General features: G+C 43.2%; 1 protein-coding gene across 2 annotated transcripts in view; it reads left to right on the forward strand.

The window, feature by feature from the left end:
• Positions 1-19,138, forward strand: part of Copa (coat protein complex I subunit alpha) — a 40,030-nt gene that overhangs the window by 19,579 nt on the left and 1,313 nt on the right. For both annotated transcript variants that reach the window (XM_034520110.2, XM_076914490.1), the window contains 23 exons: positions 894-1,029; positions 2,005-2,087; positions 3,839-3,989; positions 4,956-5,022; positions 5,856-5,931; positions 7,857-7,939; positions 9,460-9,599; positions 10,201-10,286; positions 10,387-10,525; positions 11,377-11,539; positions 11,635-11,781; positions 12,419-12,608; positions 12,721-12,816; positions 14,145-14,233; positions 14,433-14,556; positions 15,262-15,351; positions 15,526-15,635; positions 16,384-16,461; positions 16,621-16,689; positions 17,210-17,346; positions 17,609-17,795; positions 17,874-17,984; positions 18,289-18,450. In XM_034520110.2, the coding sequence (XP_034376001.1) occupies positions 894-1,029; positions 2,005-2,087; positions 3,839-3,989; positions 4,956-5,022; positions 5,856-5,931; positions 7,857-7,939; positions 9,460-9,599; positions 10,201-10,286; positions 10,387-10,525; positions 11,377-11,539; positions 11,635-11,781; positions 12,419-12,608; positions 12,721-12,816; positions 14,145-14,233; positions 14,433-14,556; positions 15,262-15,351; positions 15,526-15,635; positions 16,384-16,461; positions 16,621-16,689; positions 17,210-17,346; positions 17,609-17,795; positions 17,874-17,984; positions 18,289-18,450 (2,714 nt within the window). The remainder of the gene's footprint in view (positions 1-893; positions 1,030-2,004; positions 2,088-3,838; positions 3,990-4,955; positions 5,023-5,855; positions 5,932-7,856; positions 7,940-9,459; positions 9,600-10,200; positions 10,287-10,386; positions 10,526-11,376; positions 11,540-11,634; positions 11,782-12,418; positions 12,609-12,720; positions 12,817-14,144; positions 14,234-14,432; positions 14,557-15,261; positions 15,352-15,525; positions 15,636-16,383; positions 16,462-16,620; positions 16,690-17,209; positions 17,347-17,608; positions 17,796-17,873; positions 17,985-18,288; positions 18,451-19,138) is intronic.

Raw genomic sequence — 19,138 nt, forward strand, 5'->3', positions numbered from 1 at the left:
TACTCCCAATGGCAGTATCTTGATTTTGAGAGACATGAACATAGTCAAGAGTAAAAATTCATGCAACATTTGACAAATGCTGTAGAGTTTATATTTGTTCTCAAATGTCAGCAAGTAATACATAGACTATGAGGACAAAATAGAATAGAAGCATAAAGAATTACTTAGTACAGACGTTACAGTCAGTAGGGATGCATAATAAAAGAACAGAGATGAACAGAAAAATAGGAATTTTGGAGCTGAGATAGCTCTGGCTACTCAAGAGGCTGAGGTAGTACAGTTGTTCGTTCCTAGGAGTTCAAAGCTAGCCTAAGCAACAGCAAAACCTTGTCTTGCCTCAAAAACAGAGGATTTGGAGGTTCAAGTAACTAAAAAAAAAAAAAAAATAGTAAAGAGGAAGAAATTTACATGAAAGACATTGACCAATTTGGGGAAAATTAATTTAGTATTTTGCAGTAGTACTTAGCACTTCATTAAAAGAGGATCACAGCTGTACATGACAGTATAACCATGCACTGTCAGCATGCATGGCTGAGGCAGGAGGATCACAAGAACAAGGCCAGACTGACCATATAGCAAAATCTTGTCTCCTCAAAAAGTTGTGACTAAAGATGGCTCAGTGGACCCACAGAGTGCTGAATTTGGTTCCTAGCACCTATGTCAGGCAGCTCATAGCCATCTATTCAACTCCAGGGGATCCAAGGCTGCCTTCTTACTCCACAGGTTCTACACTCAGGTACACAAACCCACACACAGATAGAGATATACACACATAATTAAAAACACAAATAAAATCTTTTTTTTTTTTTTTTACTTTTAAAGAAAGAATGTTGGATTTATAGATCCCAGAGTTATTATAGAGAATTGTGATAACAATTTCTTTTGTTCTTCAGAATCAAAGGCATGGGAGGTTGACACCTGCCGGGGCCATTACAACAATGTGTCTTGTGCTGTCTTTCACCCTCGCCAAGAGTTGATCCTCAGCAATTCTGAGGACAAGAGTATTCGTGTCTGGGACATGTCTAAGCGGTAAGGGAACTATTTATGTAATGTGACCAAACCTAAGAGAAGGACCCTTTCTTTGTCTTTGAAAATTAGATTAGAAGCAAATCACAGCAGCACATACCTGTAGTGTCAGCACAAGGGTGTTGGCAGGAGGATCAGGTCAGAGTCATCTTCTGCTGTATAGTGAGTTGGAGGCCAGCATTGGTTACCTGAGACTCTGTCTCAAAAATTAAATTAAAAAAAAAAAAAAAAAAGGAAAAATCACTTTCCGCACAAGCCTGACAACCTGTTTTAATCCCTGATCTATAGTAGAAGAAAGATATCTCCCAAAAAGTTGTCCTGTGTCTTCAACACATGTGTAGACACACACACACACACACACACACACACACACACACTTCTTACATAATACAAATATCTGTAAAAGGAAAGGAAAAATTGAGAATATTTCTTTTTCTCTTCAGCATGAAGAAAAATCAAGTCATGTGTTAGGAAGTTTTAAGGGTATATTGCTTAGTGGTAAAAGTGCTTGCCTGTCATGCATGAGGCCCTAATGCCTGTCATGCATGAGGCCTGTCATGCATTTTCCCCACTACTGTAAAAAATAAGTAAATAAGCAAACAGCAACATAAGAAATACCCTTAGAGACTAAAATAGTAACATTATTAGGTAGAAATCTCCATGTATTCTTTTTCTCCTCTAAATTTGAATATGTTTTTCTTTTCTTGGTTGTTCAGCTAAAGAGGTAGAAATGTGAACTAAAAGTATAGGAGGAGATGATGAGGGAGAAACTTGCGGGCCCCTGTCCTGGGATAGCGTGAAGCCTTCTCACTGAGTTTCTTGTAGACTTTATCCTGGTCCATAGCTTCGCGCACACCATTGACTGTCTCTGAAGCACTTGTAAAGTCACCTTCCAGGCCTGCTATTCATTTTTCTTGTGTATGCTATACTGAAGATTCTTAACTAACAGTTTTCTCTGTGTGTCTTTTTGTTTCCTAGGACTGGGGTTCAGACTTTCCGTAGGGATCATGATCGCTTCTGGGTCCTAGCTGCCCATCCCAACCTTAACCTCTTTGCAGCAGGTAAAGACCATTTCTTCTTAGCGCTCCTTGGATTTAGTTGAAACCTTGTAAGGTTTTAAAGTGATTCTTTGATAGCCTTGTCTCTGGTAAGTGGTATTAGGCAAACAAAGAGAAGCAGAATTTTCAGAGTCACCTAACTAAGCTTTTCTCATTTTTCTCTCTCCTGCTTTTGGGAGATGGTCCTCTTAGTGTTCATCACTACGAAGACCTGTTCAATCTTAAACTCACTCTCTTTGATGTGCTTTTAGGCGCTTATAGGAGACTAATAGTGAACATTTAGAGTACTTAGAGTGAGACAGTAGAAGCCAAGTTCAATTCATTCCCTTGTCAAATACATAATAAATTATCATCCCATGCTCTGGATGCTGGTGTCAGAGCAGTGCATAAAATATTCCCTAACTTGGTGGAGCTTCAGGGGAGATGATCTGTGAACTGTTAAGTATAGGAAGTGATACATGTTTGAAGATGCCTTGAATAAAAAGTCAAACAAAAGGAGGTTGACGACAGTGGTGGCCTACAGGTTTATAGTCAGAGTATTCAGAAAAGTGAAAGTGAGTGAGAAAAAGGAGACTGCTGTCACAGGTTGCATTCCTAGTTTGTATGAGGTCCTGGGTTGAAGAAGGAGAAAAAAGGCTAGAGAGTCAAGCTACAGAAAACTATTTGGAAAAGTTCTAAAAACTGTGAGTTTAGGAATGTATTTAGCTGTTGTATTCTGTTTTCTATAGCTGTAGCAAAATTCTTCATACTGTGTACTTTTAAAAAAGGGATTTGAGCCATGTGGTGGGGGCTGGTTGAAGACAGCCTGGTCTACAAAGCAACTTCCAGGACAGCTAGGGCTACACAGAAAAACCTAAAGGGGTTAGGGAGAGGGTTGGGGAGGGGCCAGAGAGATGGCTCAGTGGTCAAGAGCACTTGCTACTCTAGCAGAGGACTAAAGCTCTGTCCTATCACCACATGGTGTCTTACAGCTGCCTGCAACTCCAGTTCAGGGGATCTGATGCCCTCTTTGGCTTTCCCAGGCACCAAGCATACACAGTGGGCACATAACGTGAATGCAGGCACTCCCATATGGATATAAAATAAAAACAAATAAATCTGGAAAGGGGGGATATTTTATTCACCATTTTGGAGGTTGAAAATCCAAGATGGAGCAGTCTCAACCATTTGTCCTTTGGTATGGGTTCCTTTGGCTCAGTCACAATATGACATGGAGCATCATGAAAGGAGTGGGAGAGAGAGAGAGACAAGAGACAGACAGAGAACAGAGAGAGAGAGAGAGAGAAAACAGAGAGAGAGAGACAGAGACAGAGACAGAGACAGAGAACAGAGAGAGACAGAGAACAGAGAGAGAGAGAGAGACAGAGAACAGAGAGAAAGAGAGAGAGACAGAGAGAGAGACCGAGACCGAGACCGAGACCGAGACCGTATGACCAGGCGGCAATCCAGAGAGAATTCAGGATCCTCTTTGTATATCAGCGTTCTCCCCAGGTTACCGACCCATAGCCTAAGAGGACATTATCCCAGAGTGCTCCTCTAATGGCCTACTGACATTTCAGTAAGCTTCATCTCTTAAAGATCCTGCAGCTCAATATCACACCAAGCTTCTCCACATGAACCCTGGGGCACAAGCCATCTCTAAGCCATAGTAGATGCCCCTTACCCTTTTAACATGCGACTATAATCATCCTTATGTATCTCTTATTTCTAGCAATCCTTTTTGCCTACTGCTGATTGCTTTCTCTGTTCTCTAGGCCATGATGGTGGGATGATTGTATTTAAGCTGGAACGTGAGCGTCCAGCCTATGCCGTTCATGGCAATATGCTGCATTATGTAAAGGACCGATTCCTCCGTCAGCTGGATTTCAATAGCTCCAAAGATGTAGCTGTGATGCAGTTACGGAGGCAAGTCTGACTTATCTCTCCTTTCCAAACCCTTTCATCTGTTGTCATAATGCCTTGTCCTCAAGCAGGGCTCTTTAAACCAACCTTTTGGTTTAAAACCCCAGCTATCAGATACGGATTCCCCATTGAATAAACCTCCTCAATTTAAATCCCTTTATGGTAGATTCAGAGGTGTCTATGAGGAGAATGAGAGGTCCCCTATTGGGTCTGCTAGTGACCCTGTGGTGAAGATATTCTACTACTGATGCCTGCAAAATCTCTTGCAGATTACAGGAAGTTCCTGGTAGAGAGTAGCCTAATTTGGTAATATAACTTTTTGCCTTTGCCATTTATTCCTTGAGGAACCTTGTGGCAGAGAGGGGTGATAGACCTAAATGACTACAGTACAGAATAATAAGAAAATAATGAAGATTTTTAAAAGAGTTACAGTTTATCATAACTCCACCTTGACAGCAAAATACCATAACCCTAAAAAGCTGAACTGTGTCTCCGGAACCGTTTACTCAAGCTATGATAACCTCTGCGATGCCTGGCCAGAGGAGCTTTGGAATGCCAGCTGCAGCATTTTGAAACATTCATGGTAGAAAACACTGGCATTCGGGGTTGATAACTACCCACTAGCTTCACTGCTACAGAAAGATGGGTTTATGTGAACAGTCCCAGGGATAGAAAACAGCCAGAGAAATCATACCATGCTACTCTGTGGTGTCCACTGCAATTGTGGCTAGCAGTTTGTACCAGGCAGAACCATCACCACTCGCTACCTTTGATGACACTGTAACTTCTGCCATGTTTTGCTGTTTGAACTATTAAGTAGTCAAGTTTTAATGGAAAGAGAAAAAATACAGTATCTGTATTTCCTCAGTACAGAAGTGGTATGAGCATAAATGTCCTGAGTATGTAGGCACTGAAGGGGTAGATTCTCTTCTTTCTTCTTACCCTTATTGTTTCCTCCTCTTTATGTAGTGGTTCTAAGTTTCCAGTGTTCAATATGTCATACAATCCAGCAGAAAACGCCGTGCTGCTCTGCACCGTAAGTGATTGTGGGGTCTCTGCAGCTCTCCTTAGGTTTTGTTAGTGTCTTACTGCCCTCTAATGGCCTCTTAAAATCTTTTTCACCAGTACTGAATATTAAACATGTGGGCACCTGCTAAACAAGTTGTCTCCTTTCCTGATAGAGCTATTACTGGACGTTTTGTAAGAGCTAACACAGTAGACACTCGGAGGCTCAGACAAGATAGCATCAGTTGTCATAACATATTATGGTTGTGAGGTGACCAGAAGGAATGTTGCCACTTGTTTGTTGCGCAGAAAAGAGCCTCTTCTGCCCTTGTGCTTGGGTAAACACAGGAGACCTGTGTTGAAAAGCTGGCTCTTCTCAGTGAAGTCACCCTCAGAGCTATCAGAGCCCTCCCCATTTCCTGCCACACAGTTTGGGGGGAAAAAATGTCATTCTAACTTTAGGACCCAGGTGGCTGGAAGAAACTGTCCCCTGGATAACTTTCCATATGAAATCCTTTAGTGTCCAACACTACCATATTCTTATGACCATTTTCTTAACTGTCTTCTTATATCTGTTTTTTTTTTCTTTGACATGACAAGTGTAGTCAAATGAGACATCAGATTCATCATTTTTTAATTTGTGGAACAGAGAGAAATCTTGGGTTTTATTCAGATAATATTTGCATGTTTAGAGGATAAAGAAAACAGCACCATCAGTGCTCAGTTGTTTGGCTAAGGGCACTGCAATTCTTACACACGAGAATCACTCAGATACCCTCTGGGTGCAGGTAACGCAAGTAGGAGAAATGTCTTTTCTCTCAGGAAAAACCACTCACTAAACATGTTTCCCCTTTTCTCCTACAGAGAGCAAGCAATCTAGAGAATAGTACCTATGATCTGTACACCATCCCCAAAGATGCAGACTCCCAGAATCCTGATGGTAGGTGCTGTTTGTCTCTGCTGTGTTGCTTCCAGCCCTCCACTACGGCATCACTTCTTTTCAAGTTTTGCACATCCCATCCCCAGGCCATGGCTACATCACTCTTGTCTGTTGGCAGGTGCTGCTGACAGTTGCACCAGAGGCAATTGTGGTGTGAAATATTCATGCTCTGCCTCCATTTTATTACCCCAGCTAGATATATATATTTTATAATTTGGTTATTAGAAACTCTCCATTTTCCCTTTGAGCACAGCATGTTACCCTAGATTATTGTCAGCTGATATGACTTTCACCCTGGTAGTTTCATTTATTTAAAAATGTGGCTCCAGTCTTGCAGTGTCTCATCCTGGGAGTGGGGATTTATACTCTCCTATCTATATCCAGATCCGATTTGCTTCCTTTTGCTGTCAAAAAGATGAGGCTGCTCACAGCCCCATGACCCACCTGGGATCCCAGGATCCAGCTGAGACCCCTGCCTGCCTCTTTCATCACCACCATCCCTTGTTGACGTCCTTACTATTAGAACTTGCTGACAGAACATTCTGTGGATGGGTTGGAATCTCATTTATGTTCTTTTCAGTGCAGTTCTTCCAGTGAGTTTGCAGGCCTTACCCAGTCTGAAGTCTATGGCACAGGCTCTCCCTTTTACTAGTACATTTTGATATTGTATACCCTCCGAAGTTCTGCAAAATATTTTGCTAGTTCTGTTTCTTTTGTGAGTGCCAACAGGTCATTATTATTGTAATACTCTTTTGTTTATTTTGGTTTTTGGAGAGGATATGTATGAGTATGAGACAGGGTCTCACTGTATAACCAGATTAGCCTAGAACTCATGGTTCCACTTGGTAATGGAGTTACACATTATGCGAACTCATTTCAGTCTTTTAAGTGTGCTTGGAGTGAGATGAGGAGAGAAGCAGGAAGCCTGTATATATTGGGGATCCATAAAGCAAAGTCTCTCCCATAAAGTAATCAGTTAAACCTTCCTAACTAAACCAGTGGTTTGATGCCGCCCAATTCAGCTTGGGTTTTGTTGTTGTTTTTCCATATCTGTTAACAGTTACTAGAACTTCTGTTCTCCATCTTTTGAGAGGGATAATAATTACAAAGGTGTGGTCTAGGGGTGGGCTTCAGAGAGGAGAAAGCAGATGCTGGAGTCGTATGGGTTGTGGTAAAATTTTGTTTTGTAAATTCTTTGGCACTCCAGGTACCAGAAAAGTACAAAACAGGACTGGCCAGCATGCTCTGTTCTGTTTTCCACTACTAAAACAGATAAGGCTGTTTCAATATACTCTTTACAAGCTTCTCAGAGAGCAGAGTAGCCATTTCAAAATTCTAATCAGTTGCAAACTGAGGAACATTTTATAGCTCTCTTCAGGGCTATAGTAGTGAATTGACATTCACAGAGCAACAGCTTGATGCTGTGCTGCCCAGGACTGAGCCTGTCAAGATTTAGCTGGAAGTGCTGTGTCCCACCCTGCCTGAGCAGGAGGCCTCCATTAGCATGTTAAAAGCAGCCGAGCAGCTGCGACCTGGGGTTGGGTTCTGTCACTTCTCCAACAGTGTAGATAGGAGGTCTTAGACTTTGACAGGCTGCTTGCTGTGCCTCAGCTTGGCTAGGAAGGCTCTGCTCGTTAGCTTGATGGAGTATGCTGTCTCCCAAGATGGGCAGCATTTCTGCCAGTATGTGGTGCTGGCTGAAATACAGCCACTTGGCCTAGAGATAAGAGGCTTGGCAGGGGTGGGGGCTGGAGTTTGGAGGGAACAGATAGGGGAAAGTCACTGACAATAGCCTGAGGTTATGGCTGAATTAGTTAGGAAGCAGCTGAACTGGCAAAGCCAAAATGGCAGCTCCATGGCACCTGACTCTGTCACCTGCTAGTGGCTCACCATGTGCTCCCACACTTTGGTTTTGTTCTCCTCAGCCCCTGAAGGGAAACGATCCTCAGGCCTGACAGCAGTTTGGGTTGCTCGGAATCGGTTTGCTGTCCTAGATCGAATGCATTCAGTAAGTAGAAACCAATCTAGGGAGTGCAATAATGGTGACCCATATTGTATGATAAAGAGCAGTTTCTCCTTAGTCTCTAGAGCAGTTGGGATCCTTGGGTACTGGGTCTCCCTCCAACCCTAGTCATAGACTAATCCCTTGGGGAGGGAAAATTGATTTGATAGAGTTGGTATTACTGGGCCTCTAGCTTCTGAACCTGGAGGAGCTAAAACTATCAGATCTTCAGTATATGGATGAAATGAAAGGGAGATTTTCCTCCTTGTCCCACTCCCCTTAATTGGTACTTAAAATGTAAAAGATTTAGAGAGGCAGATGGTGATACACACCTTTAATCCCAGCACCTGGGAGGAGAAATGCATACTTAAGTACATGCATACATACATTAATACAATGTGTTAGGCTCAATGCACGATAAGAAAGGGTCTTCCAATAAAATACTCAGCGAAAGTTTAAACCTTGGCTGTTTTCTTTCTAGTTGATTGAGAAGCTCAGATTTAGGTGACTGTCTGTTTGTTTGCTTGTTGTTTGCTTATCTTTAAGAACAGGGGATTGAATTTGGGGCCTTGGTCATGCAAGGGGAGTGAGTACCACTGAGCTATATCCCCAGCTTTCATTCTGACTTGTTCATTTGTGTAATTTTGTATTTGTTGTGTAATTTTGAGGGTCTCACTGAGACTGGTGAGGATCTGCCTAGACTAGGAATGAACTCTGCACCCAAGACAGGGCTTGAATTTATAATCCTTTCCAGGTGGCTGAGATTACAGACCTGTGCTATGAGGCCCAGCCTCTTAGGATTTCTTTTTATTTTAAGTACATTCGTATTTTCTCTCCATGTATATCTGTGTGAGGGTATTGGATCCCCTGTAGCTGGAGTTATAGACAGTTGTAAGCTGTCATGTGGGTGCTGGGATTTAAACCTGGGTCTTCTGGAAGAACAGCCAGCGCTCTCAGCTGTTGAGCCATTTCTCTACCCCCCACCCCCAACCCCTGTTTTAAGATTTTATTTATTTATGTAATGTATATGAGTCTTCAGACACACCAGAAGAGGGTATCTGACCTCATTACAGATGGTTGTGAGCCACCTTGTGGTTGCTGGGAATTGAACTCAGACCTCTGGAAGAACAGCCAGTGCTGTTAACTGCTGAACCATTTCTCCAACTCTCTGTCTCTGTCTCTGTCTCTCTCTCTCCCTCCCTCTCTCTCTGTCTCTCTCTCCCCCTCTCCCTCTCTCCCTCTCTCTCTGTCTCTCTCTCTCTCTTTTTAAGGAGAGAGGTGAGAGACCAGTGAGATGTCTTATCACCAAAGTAGATGACCTGGGACCCATGTGTAGGTACATACACAAACAAACAAACAAACAAACAAATGTTGAGAGGCCCTGGAGAGAGTCTTGGTAATCAACCTGATGTACAAATGACTTGGACAGGGGAAAACTTCCTTACTAAAGGAGCAATTGCTGAGGGGCATCCTTAGCTGTTACCTTATTGATTTGCTTCTCGTAACTCCGCCCATACTCATTTCAGCTTCTGATTAAAAACCTGAAAAATGAAATCACCAAGAAAATCCAGGTACCCAACTGTGATGAAATCTTCTATGCTGGTACAGGCAACCTCCTGCTTCGGGATGCAGATTCCATCACACTCTTTGACGTCCAGCAGAAGCGGTAACGTGACACATGCCCCGACAGACAGACTTGTAATGGGGGAGAGTGGGATCTTTAATAGGGTCTTTGTTCTAAGCTTGCCCCATGGCCTCACAGCTTCTTGTACACTCGACTCCAAGACAGTAATCCTTCTTCCCTTTCCACCTATCACTATGTGCACGCATTCCAGCTGTGTATCGAGGGCTGTGTGTTCGGATATCTTTCTAGTACATACCTGAACAAGGAATGGGTTCTGGTCTTGGAATGAGAAGAACACAAAGTCGAATAGCACAGTTTCTGTTCTTAAAGAACTTAATAAGTCAAAAAAAAAAAAAAAAAAAAAAAGAAAAGAAAAAAGAAAAAAGAACTTAATAAGTCCAGTGGTAAAAATTGATAAAGGCCTAAGAATAGGAGGGACTGGGGAAGCAGAGAATGAGGAAGGGGCAGTGCAGAGTGTGAGCCAAACCATTTTAGCTCACTGACCTACAGTGTAGACAGTGTTTCCTTGATGTTACATTGAGAAATTGCATTCTACATTAATTAGAGATGGAAAAGGCATAAGTCATAGCTTGAGACAAGAGAATTAGGCCCATTCTTGATTACCTTTCTCTTGCTATCCCAGAACTCTGGCATCAGTGAAAATTTCCAAGGTGAAATATGTTATCTGGTCGGCAGACATGTCTCATGTTGCACTACTGGCCAAGCATGGTAAGGCTTCATCATATCCAGCGTCTAGAGGCCATTTCCTCCTGCCAGTTGACTGCACTCACCCTGTCAACAGAGCACTCATGCCCTTTGCCTCTTACAGCCATTGTGATCTGTAACCGCAAGCTGGATGCTCTGTGTAACATTCATGAGAACATTCGTGTCAAGAGTGGGGCCTGGGATGAAAGTGGGGTGTTTATCTATACCACAAGCAACCACATCAAATATGCTGTCACCACTGGGTAAGTTAATTATCTAGGAAACGAGTGAGAGACGGTGGCTTCTAGCAATCACTGTGCTAACTCAAAAGATATAACTACGGTTCTCTGTTAACTTTCTTCATGAAAAAGCTGACAGGGCGCGTATGTGCTAAAGGTCTCTCTCACTCTGTGTGTGTGTGTGTGTGTGTGTGTCTGTATTGACTCAGTGGGTAGAGACAGTTTCTCAAAGGTTGGACAGCCTGAGTTCAATCCCCAGATTCCTCAAAGTGGCAGGAGAGAACCATGTCCTGAGAGTTTTTCTCTATCCCCCCCCCCCCCCCCCCCGCCACACACACATGTACGTACAAACACACACATAAAATTTTAAAAATTCAAAATTTAGGGAAAAAATTGTAAAGGACTGGTGAGGGACCAGTGAGATAGCTCAGCAGGTTAAAAAAAAAATGTGTGCCTGACAACCCGAGTTTGACCCCTAGAACTCTTGTATGGTAAAAGGAGAAAACTGACTGCACAGAGCTATCCTCTGACTTCCACAAATCACTGCAGCATGCATCTCTTCACTACATATGCATGCATGCATGCATGCATACATAATAATGGTTTTTTCTGTTTCTGAAGGGAGGCTGTCCATTGGTAGTGTGCTTTCCTAGAATGCCCAAGGCTCTAGGCTCAATTCCTCAAACTGCAAAGTAAAAAGTTCTTAGCATCTGTTCTGTCATAGAAAAGAATAAAATCATTTTGAAACACTTCCTGTCTGTATCAGTGTTTAAGTAGCACTTGATGAAAGGGTAAAGAGAAAATACTGTCTTTACTTTGTTCATTTTTACAAGCTGGATTTTCTGAAACTTGTACCTTTTATCCCCTATCCCTAGGGACCATGGGATTATCCGAACTCTGGATTTACCCATCTACGTCACAAGAGTGAAGGGCAATAATGTATACTGCCTAGACAGGGAGTGTCGTCCTCGGGTGCTCACCATCGATCCCACTGAGTTCAAATTCAAACTGGCCTTGATCAACAGGAAGTATGATGAGGTATGAAGCAATCTAACAAGCATGTGGGGGGGGGGGGCAGTGCTCCTTTTTCCTCATGAGTAATTCGTTTCCTGCCCACCAAACCGAACGTCTAGGTTCTCCACATGGTGAGGAACGCCAAACTAGTAGGCCAGTCAATCATCGCTTATCTCCAGAAGAAGGGTTATCCTGAAGTGGCACTGCATTTTGTAAAAGATGAGAAAACTCGTTTCAGCTTGGCCCTGGAGTGTGGAAACATTGAGGTGAGAGGAATGTGTCATCGGTCCCGGATAGCTGTAGAGAAAGGGGAGGCTCAGGGCCAGTGTAGCTTAACAATGTACTAGAGGCCGGACTCCACAAGGTGCCATCCTGGGCTTGCATTTTAGCCAGAGTGGATTTTGGATGTTTTTAATTTGAATTGAGCCATTTTTCTGTTTCTATTTCTGCTTTTGCATCTTCCTGTCTCTTCTGCCCAGTATTTCTACTCTTGTTACCATTTTCAAACTGAATTTAAGAATTTCTAGGATAGAGTTAGATAGGGGCTTAAGAAAGCTGCTTTTCCAGTCCTTCTTTTATTATTTCCTCTGCCCTGCCTAAAGCGACTGTGGAGCTGCAAAGCTAAGGACATAGGATAGCAGAGCACTTGCTCTGTGGAGTACAGCATGGATAGGTGATTTTACTATACCAGCCAACTTGGGAGGGCGAGAACACTGGTGTGACTCCTCATCTTTGAATTCAAATCACATTTGTAGAAAGAATTCTCCAGAAAAAATAGTGTGAAAGTAGTGATTACAAGTATAGAGAATTCCTTGGGAAATTTTAGAGACAAATGCTTTGATAGACTCTGCTGGTTCTGAGTCATAGTGCCTATACTAAACACTGACCTTGGGAATTCTTTAGATTGCTCTAGAGGCAGCCAAAGCCCTGGATGACAAGAACTGCTGGGAGAAGCTGGGAGAAGTGGCCCTGTTACAGGGCAATCACCAGATTGTAGAGATGTGCTATCAGCGCACCAAGAACTTTGACAAACTTTCCTTCTTGTACCTTATCACTGGCAACCTGGAGAAACTCCGCAAAATGATGAAGATTGGTGAGTTCTCTAGAACCAAGGTTGAGGACTGTGGGACTTGTGGGGAAGGTAAACAGAGGAGAGGGGGCTTTAGAGAGAAGGCTAAAGTTGGTTTCTCATTGACTTGATGCAGCTGAGATCCGGAAGGACATGAGTGGCCATTATCAGAATGCCCTGTACCTGGGTGATGTGTCAGAGAGAGTTCGAATCCTGAAGAACTGTGGACAGAGTAAGTATTCAGGACTTTCTGCCCCTTTGAGACCTTTGGAAGGATTTTCTGGAAGTTGCCCTGTATTGTACATTGTGTGTGTGTGTGTGTGTGTGTGTGTGTGTGTGTGTGTGTGTGTGTGTGTAAGTTAAACTTGTGGGAGCTGGCTTTCCTTTCACTTACTGTATCTCTGGGATTGAACTCAGACTGCTAGGTTGGTGGCTAGCCTTTATCTATTGAGCCATCTTGAGGGTCCAGATTTCCTATTTCCAGATGAGGATACTCAGACTGTAATTTCTATGCAAATGTTACAAAACCTGAAAAATCTCTAAAACTTGAAACATTTGTGATGTAGTTTCTAAATAATAATATTTAAATTATAGTTCTTTTAAAAATTATTTTTAATAAACATTTAATGTGTAATGGACTATAACACTTTTAGTAACAAATGGCAAAAGGACTCAGATCTTTTCTAGTTTTGACAGCAAACTCAGATGTTTAAATAGTATGGAGTCAAGGGTCACTGTCATCAGGCACCATAGACAGGTTTCTTTTTACCAGATACTTTTTTTTTAAAGACAGGGTCCCATTATAAAGCCTTGGTTGGCCAGGAACCCACTGCATAGACCAGGTTTGCTTACTCCTCCCTTAGCTTTTTCTTTTAGCTCCTCAGGATTCTTCGCTTTTACCTTTTCATCCATCTCATTGGCATACTTCTTGGGCTGTTTTAGAGGATTGTCACAGTTGTGGTGGCTATTTTAAAACAACTAAAGGAATCAGCTTCTAACAGATTGTCTTCTGGCCTCCACATGTGTGCTGTGAGACTCACACATAAATGTGCACATACAATAAATACACGAGAATTTTAATAAGTAAAACAAACATCCCTCACAGAGTGTGCCTTAGCTTTTGTTCAGTGTATGTAAACTTGCAGTCAAAGTTTGTCAGGCCTACAGACACACAGAGACCCAACAGGAGAGGAATTCATTTCCACACTCACATGCATGGGTGTGGGCATTTCTTGGGTCTTGTTCCTCTTTGTCTGAGAAACAGTATCATCTTGCCATATTACCTTCTTCATCACAAAGTTCACAACATGGCACATGGTTTCCTTCAGAACAGGTTAACAAGATAACACCCAAATCAGAGTCCACAGTTATTATAAGCCAATCTTGGGTATCACATTCCATCACTAGTGACTTACTCTGTCCATTAGAAGCTGATAACAACTTCAGCCTACACTTATGGTTGAGTATTATGCAAATATTTGAATACTGGGAGATAGGAGTCTATCAAATTAGCATTCCCTTGGTAATGTACCTATACCACAAACCCTGTTTTTCCTGTAGAATCCTTGGCCTATCTCACAGCTGCCACACACGGCTTAGATGAAGAAGCTGAGAGCCTGAAGGAAACGTTTGACCCTGAGAAGGAGACAGTGAGTATTTTCATAGATGTCTCTGATAACAGGATTCATTCCCATCTTGGGATAATTTAAATCTAAATTTTATTCTACCACCTAATTACCAGGGTGGGGGCTGGGAAGGGGAGATAAGTGGAGAGGAAGCAGCACAGCCTTTTGTGTATGATTCATGAGAACTGTTCACGTTTAACATCTGTATTACTCCACCACTCAGATCCCAGACATTGATCCTAATGCCAAGCTGCTCCAGCCACCTGCCCCTATCATGCCATTGGATACCAATTGGCCCTTATTGACTGTGTCCAAAGGGTTCTTTGAAGGCTCCATTGCAAGCAAGGGTAAGCGCCCATTTCTCTTATAGCACTTTTTAAAAATTAGTTTTATAGAGAATTATCCTCTGCACAGACTATAGTAATAGTCACTTAGTAAAGACTTCACAAAGAAATTCTAAGAGTGGGCAGCCAGAGACAGCCAGGTTTTAGTAACAGGGAGTTAGTTCTCTCCTACCTCAACAGGGATTGGAGCCAGAGCCTTATGCATTCTAGACAAGCTCTCTACCCCGCCGCTGCCAAAACAAAAAACCTCTGGCCATCTCTCTTCTATTTCCTCTCTTTATGGAAGCTCTTTCAAGTTAGCATAAATATATATGACAAAACCAATAACTCAAAGTAGATGGATGGCTCAGTCAGTAAAATGTCTGCCAAGGAAACATGAGGGTCTGAGTTTGGATCCCCAGCACTGGAAGTAGAGACACACATACACACATGTACACATGCATACACATACACAAATACACGGAGCAGAACGAGACCGGACCTTGGCAATTATTTTTGTCTTTTGTTTGGGATTTGTTTTAAGATTTAACAATACAATAAAACATTTACTGACGTTCACAGTTACCAGTTTCTAAATGGACAGCACATATTTCTGAGGACACAGCCTGAGCGGCGACTTTGGAAAGCAGGCACCTTGCTTGTCGAGGAGGTCAGTGGGCTTGAGACTTGCTAGGCTTTAACCAGTTCCGTCTGTCCTCCCCATGGCAGGGAAGGGAGGAGCATTGGCTGCTGACATTGACATCGACACTGTTGGCACTGAAGGCTGGGGAGAGGACGCAGAGCTGCAGCTGGATGAAGGTGAGACTGCTGTCTGAGGACTGCGCTGGGATGCTGGGATGCTCCGTGGATAGAAATGATTTATGGAGCAATCTACATGTTCCTAATCCATGGGGTCAATAGGATCCTGATAGTGTGCCTTTGAAGGCAGAGGCTCTCACCCAAGCCTATTTTGGTCATGGATTATCCTTACAGATGGCTTTGTGGAGGCCCCAGAAGGTTTGGGAGAGGATGCTCTTGGCAAGGGACAGGAAGAAGGCGGTGGCTGGGATGTAGAAGAAGATTTGGAGCTCCCACCTGAGCTGGTATGTGAAGTTCCTGCTCTGGAATTTCTCTCCTTTCCACCTTATAAAAATTTTGTGGGTCTCTCTCTTTCTCTCTCTCTCTGTCTGTCTCTCTGTCTCTCTGTCTCTCTTTCTCTCTCTCTCTCTCTCTCTCTCTCTCTCTCTCTCTCTCTCTCTCACACACACACACACACACACACACACACACACACACACACACCCCTTGTAGTGTGCCTGTCCTGAAATCTCCACAAAGGAGGGGTTCCAGCAGAGCCTCTAATCTGATACATAGCTCCCACTTGAAATGGGAGAGCCAGCCTTTGTGACCTTGTTGTTTCAGTTCTGTAGCATAAGAGACGGGGCTGTGCAGCCTCCCTCTAATCTGATGCTTGTCTCTCGTTGGAAAGAGGGGAATATTTAATCTCTGAACTACAGCCTATGGCATTTCACTTTGGTCTTGGTGAGGTGGCTCCCATTCTGTCCTTCTAAATCACCTCTTTTCTTGAGCAAAGGTTAGGATCGAAGTTTAGTGTCGTGAGTTCATCAGAGCACAGCACTTGGATGGCTGTTGAAATGTCTTCATTGGTAGGATGCTTTGCTAGCATGCACAAAGCCCATGATTTGATCCCCTCTATATGTAAATCAGACATGGTGACATAAGAGGTTAGGTAGAGGCAGGAGGATTCAGTCCTTGCTACAGAGTGAGTTTGAGCCTCTGTCAAACTCTGTTTAAACAAACAAACAAAGCCTTATTTTTTTTTCCTTCTAGGATGTACCCTCTGGGGTGTCTGGTGGTGCTGAAGATGGGTTCTTTGTGCCCCCAACCAAAGGAACAAGCCCAACTCAAGTAAGCAGGAAAACAATTATATAGAGATGGGTGCTTCTGGGCTGGTTAATATTTGGTTACTGTGTAAACATATTGACTGCTTTTAACAGATTTGGAGGAGAAGAGTTAGAAAGAGAAAGGAAATTTTTTATTTGGCTTATGTTTTCTATTCCTTACTAGATCTGGTGCAATAACTCCCAGCTTCCAGTTGATCACATCCTGGCAGGTTCTTTTGAAACAGCCATGCGGGTAAGTCTTCCCTAAAAACCTTGGGCCTTCCTCTTGAGTGTGTATTCCAGAGTCCTAGGGAGAATGATTGACTCACCTTTTTAACCACGTGAGAATGATCTGACCCGCAGGGCCAAGGTATGTATTTCATGGCAGTTGTTGGCCTTGCCAAAGAGACTTGTTTCATAAAGGCCTTTTATCTGCTCTCCACTTGGTCTGGGGTTGTGTTTACCAGTCAGCCATTTCTACTGCTTACATTAGTAAAATCAACACCTCTTCCTGAATGGGTGTTTATTACAGACCAAGTGTTTATTACCAAGTGTTATGATGACATAACAGCTATGAACATTTGTTGTCACTCTGTTGGTTACTCTAGAATACTCTCTATGGATGTTAAAATGGAGTAGATTCTATAGTTGACTGTATTTTAGTAGTGAGAAAGCAATACACAGAAGTAGTAAATTACCTTGCCCAAGTTTGATTTAATTTTTAGTTAGTAGAAAACAAATCCCTATGTTTTTTTTTTTTTCTTGTGTTCTAGCTTCTCCATGACCAGGTGGGAGTAATCCAGTTTGGCCCCTATAAGCAACTGTTCCTACAGACATATGCCCGAGGCCGCACCACCTATCAAGCGCTGCCCTGCTTGCCCTCCATGTATAGTTACCCTAATCGCAATTGGTAAGTCCCCTTGCTCCTTGCTGTGTGTTTCGGTCGGAGTGGATACTTCAGATGATAGCCACAGTGACATAGAATTGCCCCAGAGCTGAGGCTTCCAGGAGAGAAGATCTGCGGCTTGTTACTCTGGGGTTTGGTTCCCACCAGCTGCCACCTGTTTCCAGCTACTTCCCAGTAGGGTGTTGGTGACTGTTTGATAGGAACAGAGCACGGGCCCTACTTTGCTATTGACTCTTCTGCTTTCTTCATAATTGTCCCTCTCCAGGAAGGATGCAGGGCTAAAGAATGCTGTACCAGCTGTGGGCCTAAAGCTTAATGACCTGATCCAACGATTGCAGCTGTGCTACCAGCTCACCACGGTTGGCAAGTTTGAGGAAGCTGTGGAAAAATTCCGTTCTATTCTACTCAGTGTGCCTCTTCTTGTCGTGGACAATAAACAGGAGATTGCAGAGGTAGGCGTCTAGCCACTTACTCGATCCTGGGCACCTCTGTCTTGTCTATGTCCTGACTGTCTTCTGCAACGTCTTCAGGCCCAGCAGCTCATCACCATCTGCCGGGAATACATTGTGGGTTTGTGCATGGAGATAGAAAGGAAGAAGCTACCTAAGGAGACCCTGGACCAGCAGAAGCGCATCTGTGAGGTATGGTCTGTGAGGCCAGCACCGCACAGGCACCATCCCCATAACCTTCAGTTCCACCTAAATTGTTTGGTTTGGAAGTGTCTTGGCTTTGGGGAGGAAGAGAACTTGGAGTCCCTCTCCATGAAGAGGCGCTTCATTTCCCCACCCACTCCTCAGATCGTGAGCACTCACAGTTTAAGAGGTGGAACTAAACTGTCCTATAGATAATTGTGTTGGCTTTGTGTTGTTGGTTTTTTTTTATAATTGTGTAGCTGCTTATAAATAGCTGACCTCAGCCTGCTGCGTGTCCCTTTCTGTCCACTAGATGGCAGCCTATTTCACACACTCCAACCTGCAGCCTGTGCACATGATCCTGGTGCTTCGGACAGCCCTCAACCTTTTCTTCAAGCTCAAGAACTTCAAGACAGCTGCCACCTTTGCCCGACGCCTGCTGGAACTTGGGCCCAAGCCTGAAGTAGCCCAACAGGTACAGGGGAATTCCATCAGTGACTTTGGGGGAACCAGATCTTAAGTGGAAGGAGGAGAAGCCAATAATCTTTCTCTCTGAAATAGTATACCAGCACTCAACCCAAGAAAGCCAATGGAGTGCTGCCCTCTGGTTACTTACTGACCTTGGGGCATCTTTTTTCCCTTGAAACCAGAGAAATAATTTATTCAGATATGTTGAGTACATGGCATTCTAAAATACTCTCTATAGATTTTTAAATGGAGTAGATTCTGTAGTTGACTCGACTGTATTTTAGTAGTGAGAAAGCAATACAGAGAAGTAAAATACCTTACTCAAGTTTGATTTCATGCTTTTTTTTTTCATCTGTAGCCCTGGCTATCCTGGAACTCACTATATAGACTAGGCCAGCCTTGAACTCACAGAAATTTTCTTGCCTCTGCCTCTGCCTCCCAAGTGCTGGGATTAAAAGTGTGCACCACCACACCCAGCTTGATTTAATTTTTAATTTGACATTTGTGCTGGGCTTACCAGCCCTTCTACTGTGGCATTGCAAGCTAGAGTGGCTCTGGGGCATGCTCCTCCAGGTGACCCATGTTGGACTCTTGTACTTTTCATTCATATTCCAGCATCTATGCCACCCAAAAACATTCTCGTTGGGCACTAGAACTCTGTCAACTCTTTCTGGGGCCCAATCCTGATAATCTAA

The sequence above is a fragment of the Arvicanthis niloticus genome, chromosome 16 (assembly GCF_011762505.2).
Source record: "Arvicanthis niloticus isolate mArvNil1 chromosome 16, mArvNil1.pat.X, whole genome shotgun sequence".
NCBI lineage: Eukaryota > Metazoa > Chordata > Mammalia > Rodentia > Muridae > Arvicanthis > Arvicanthis niloticus.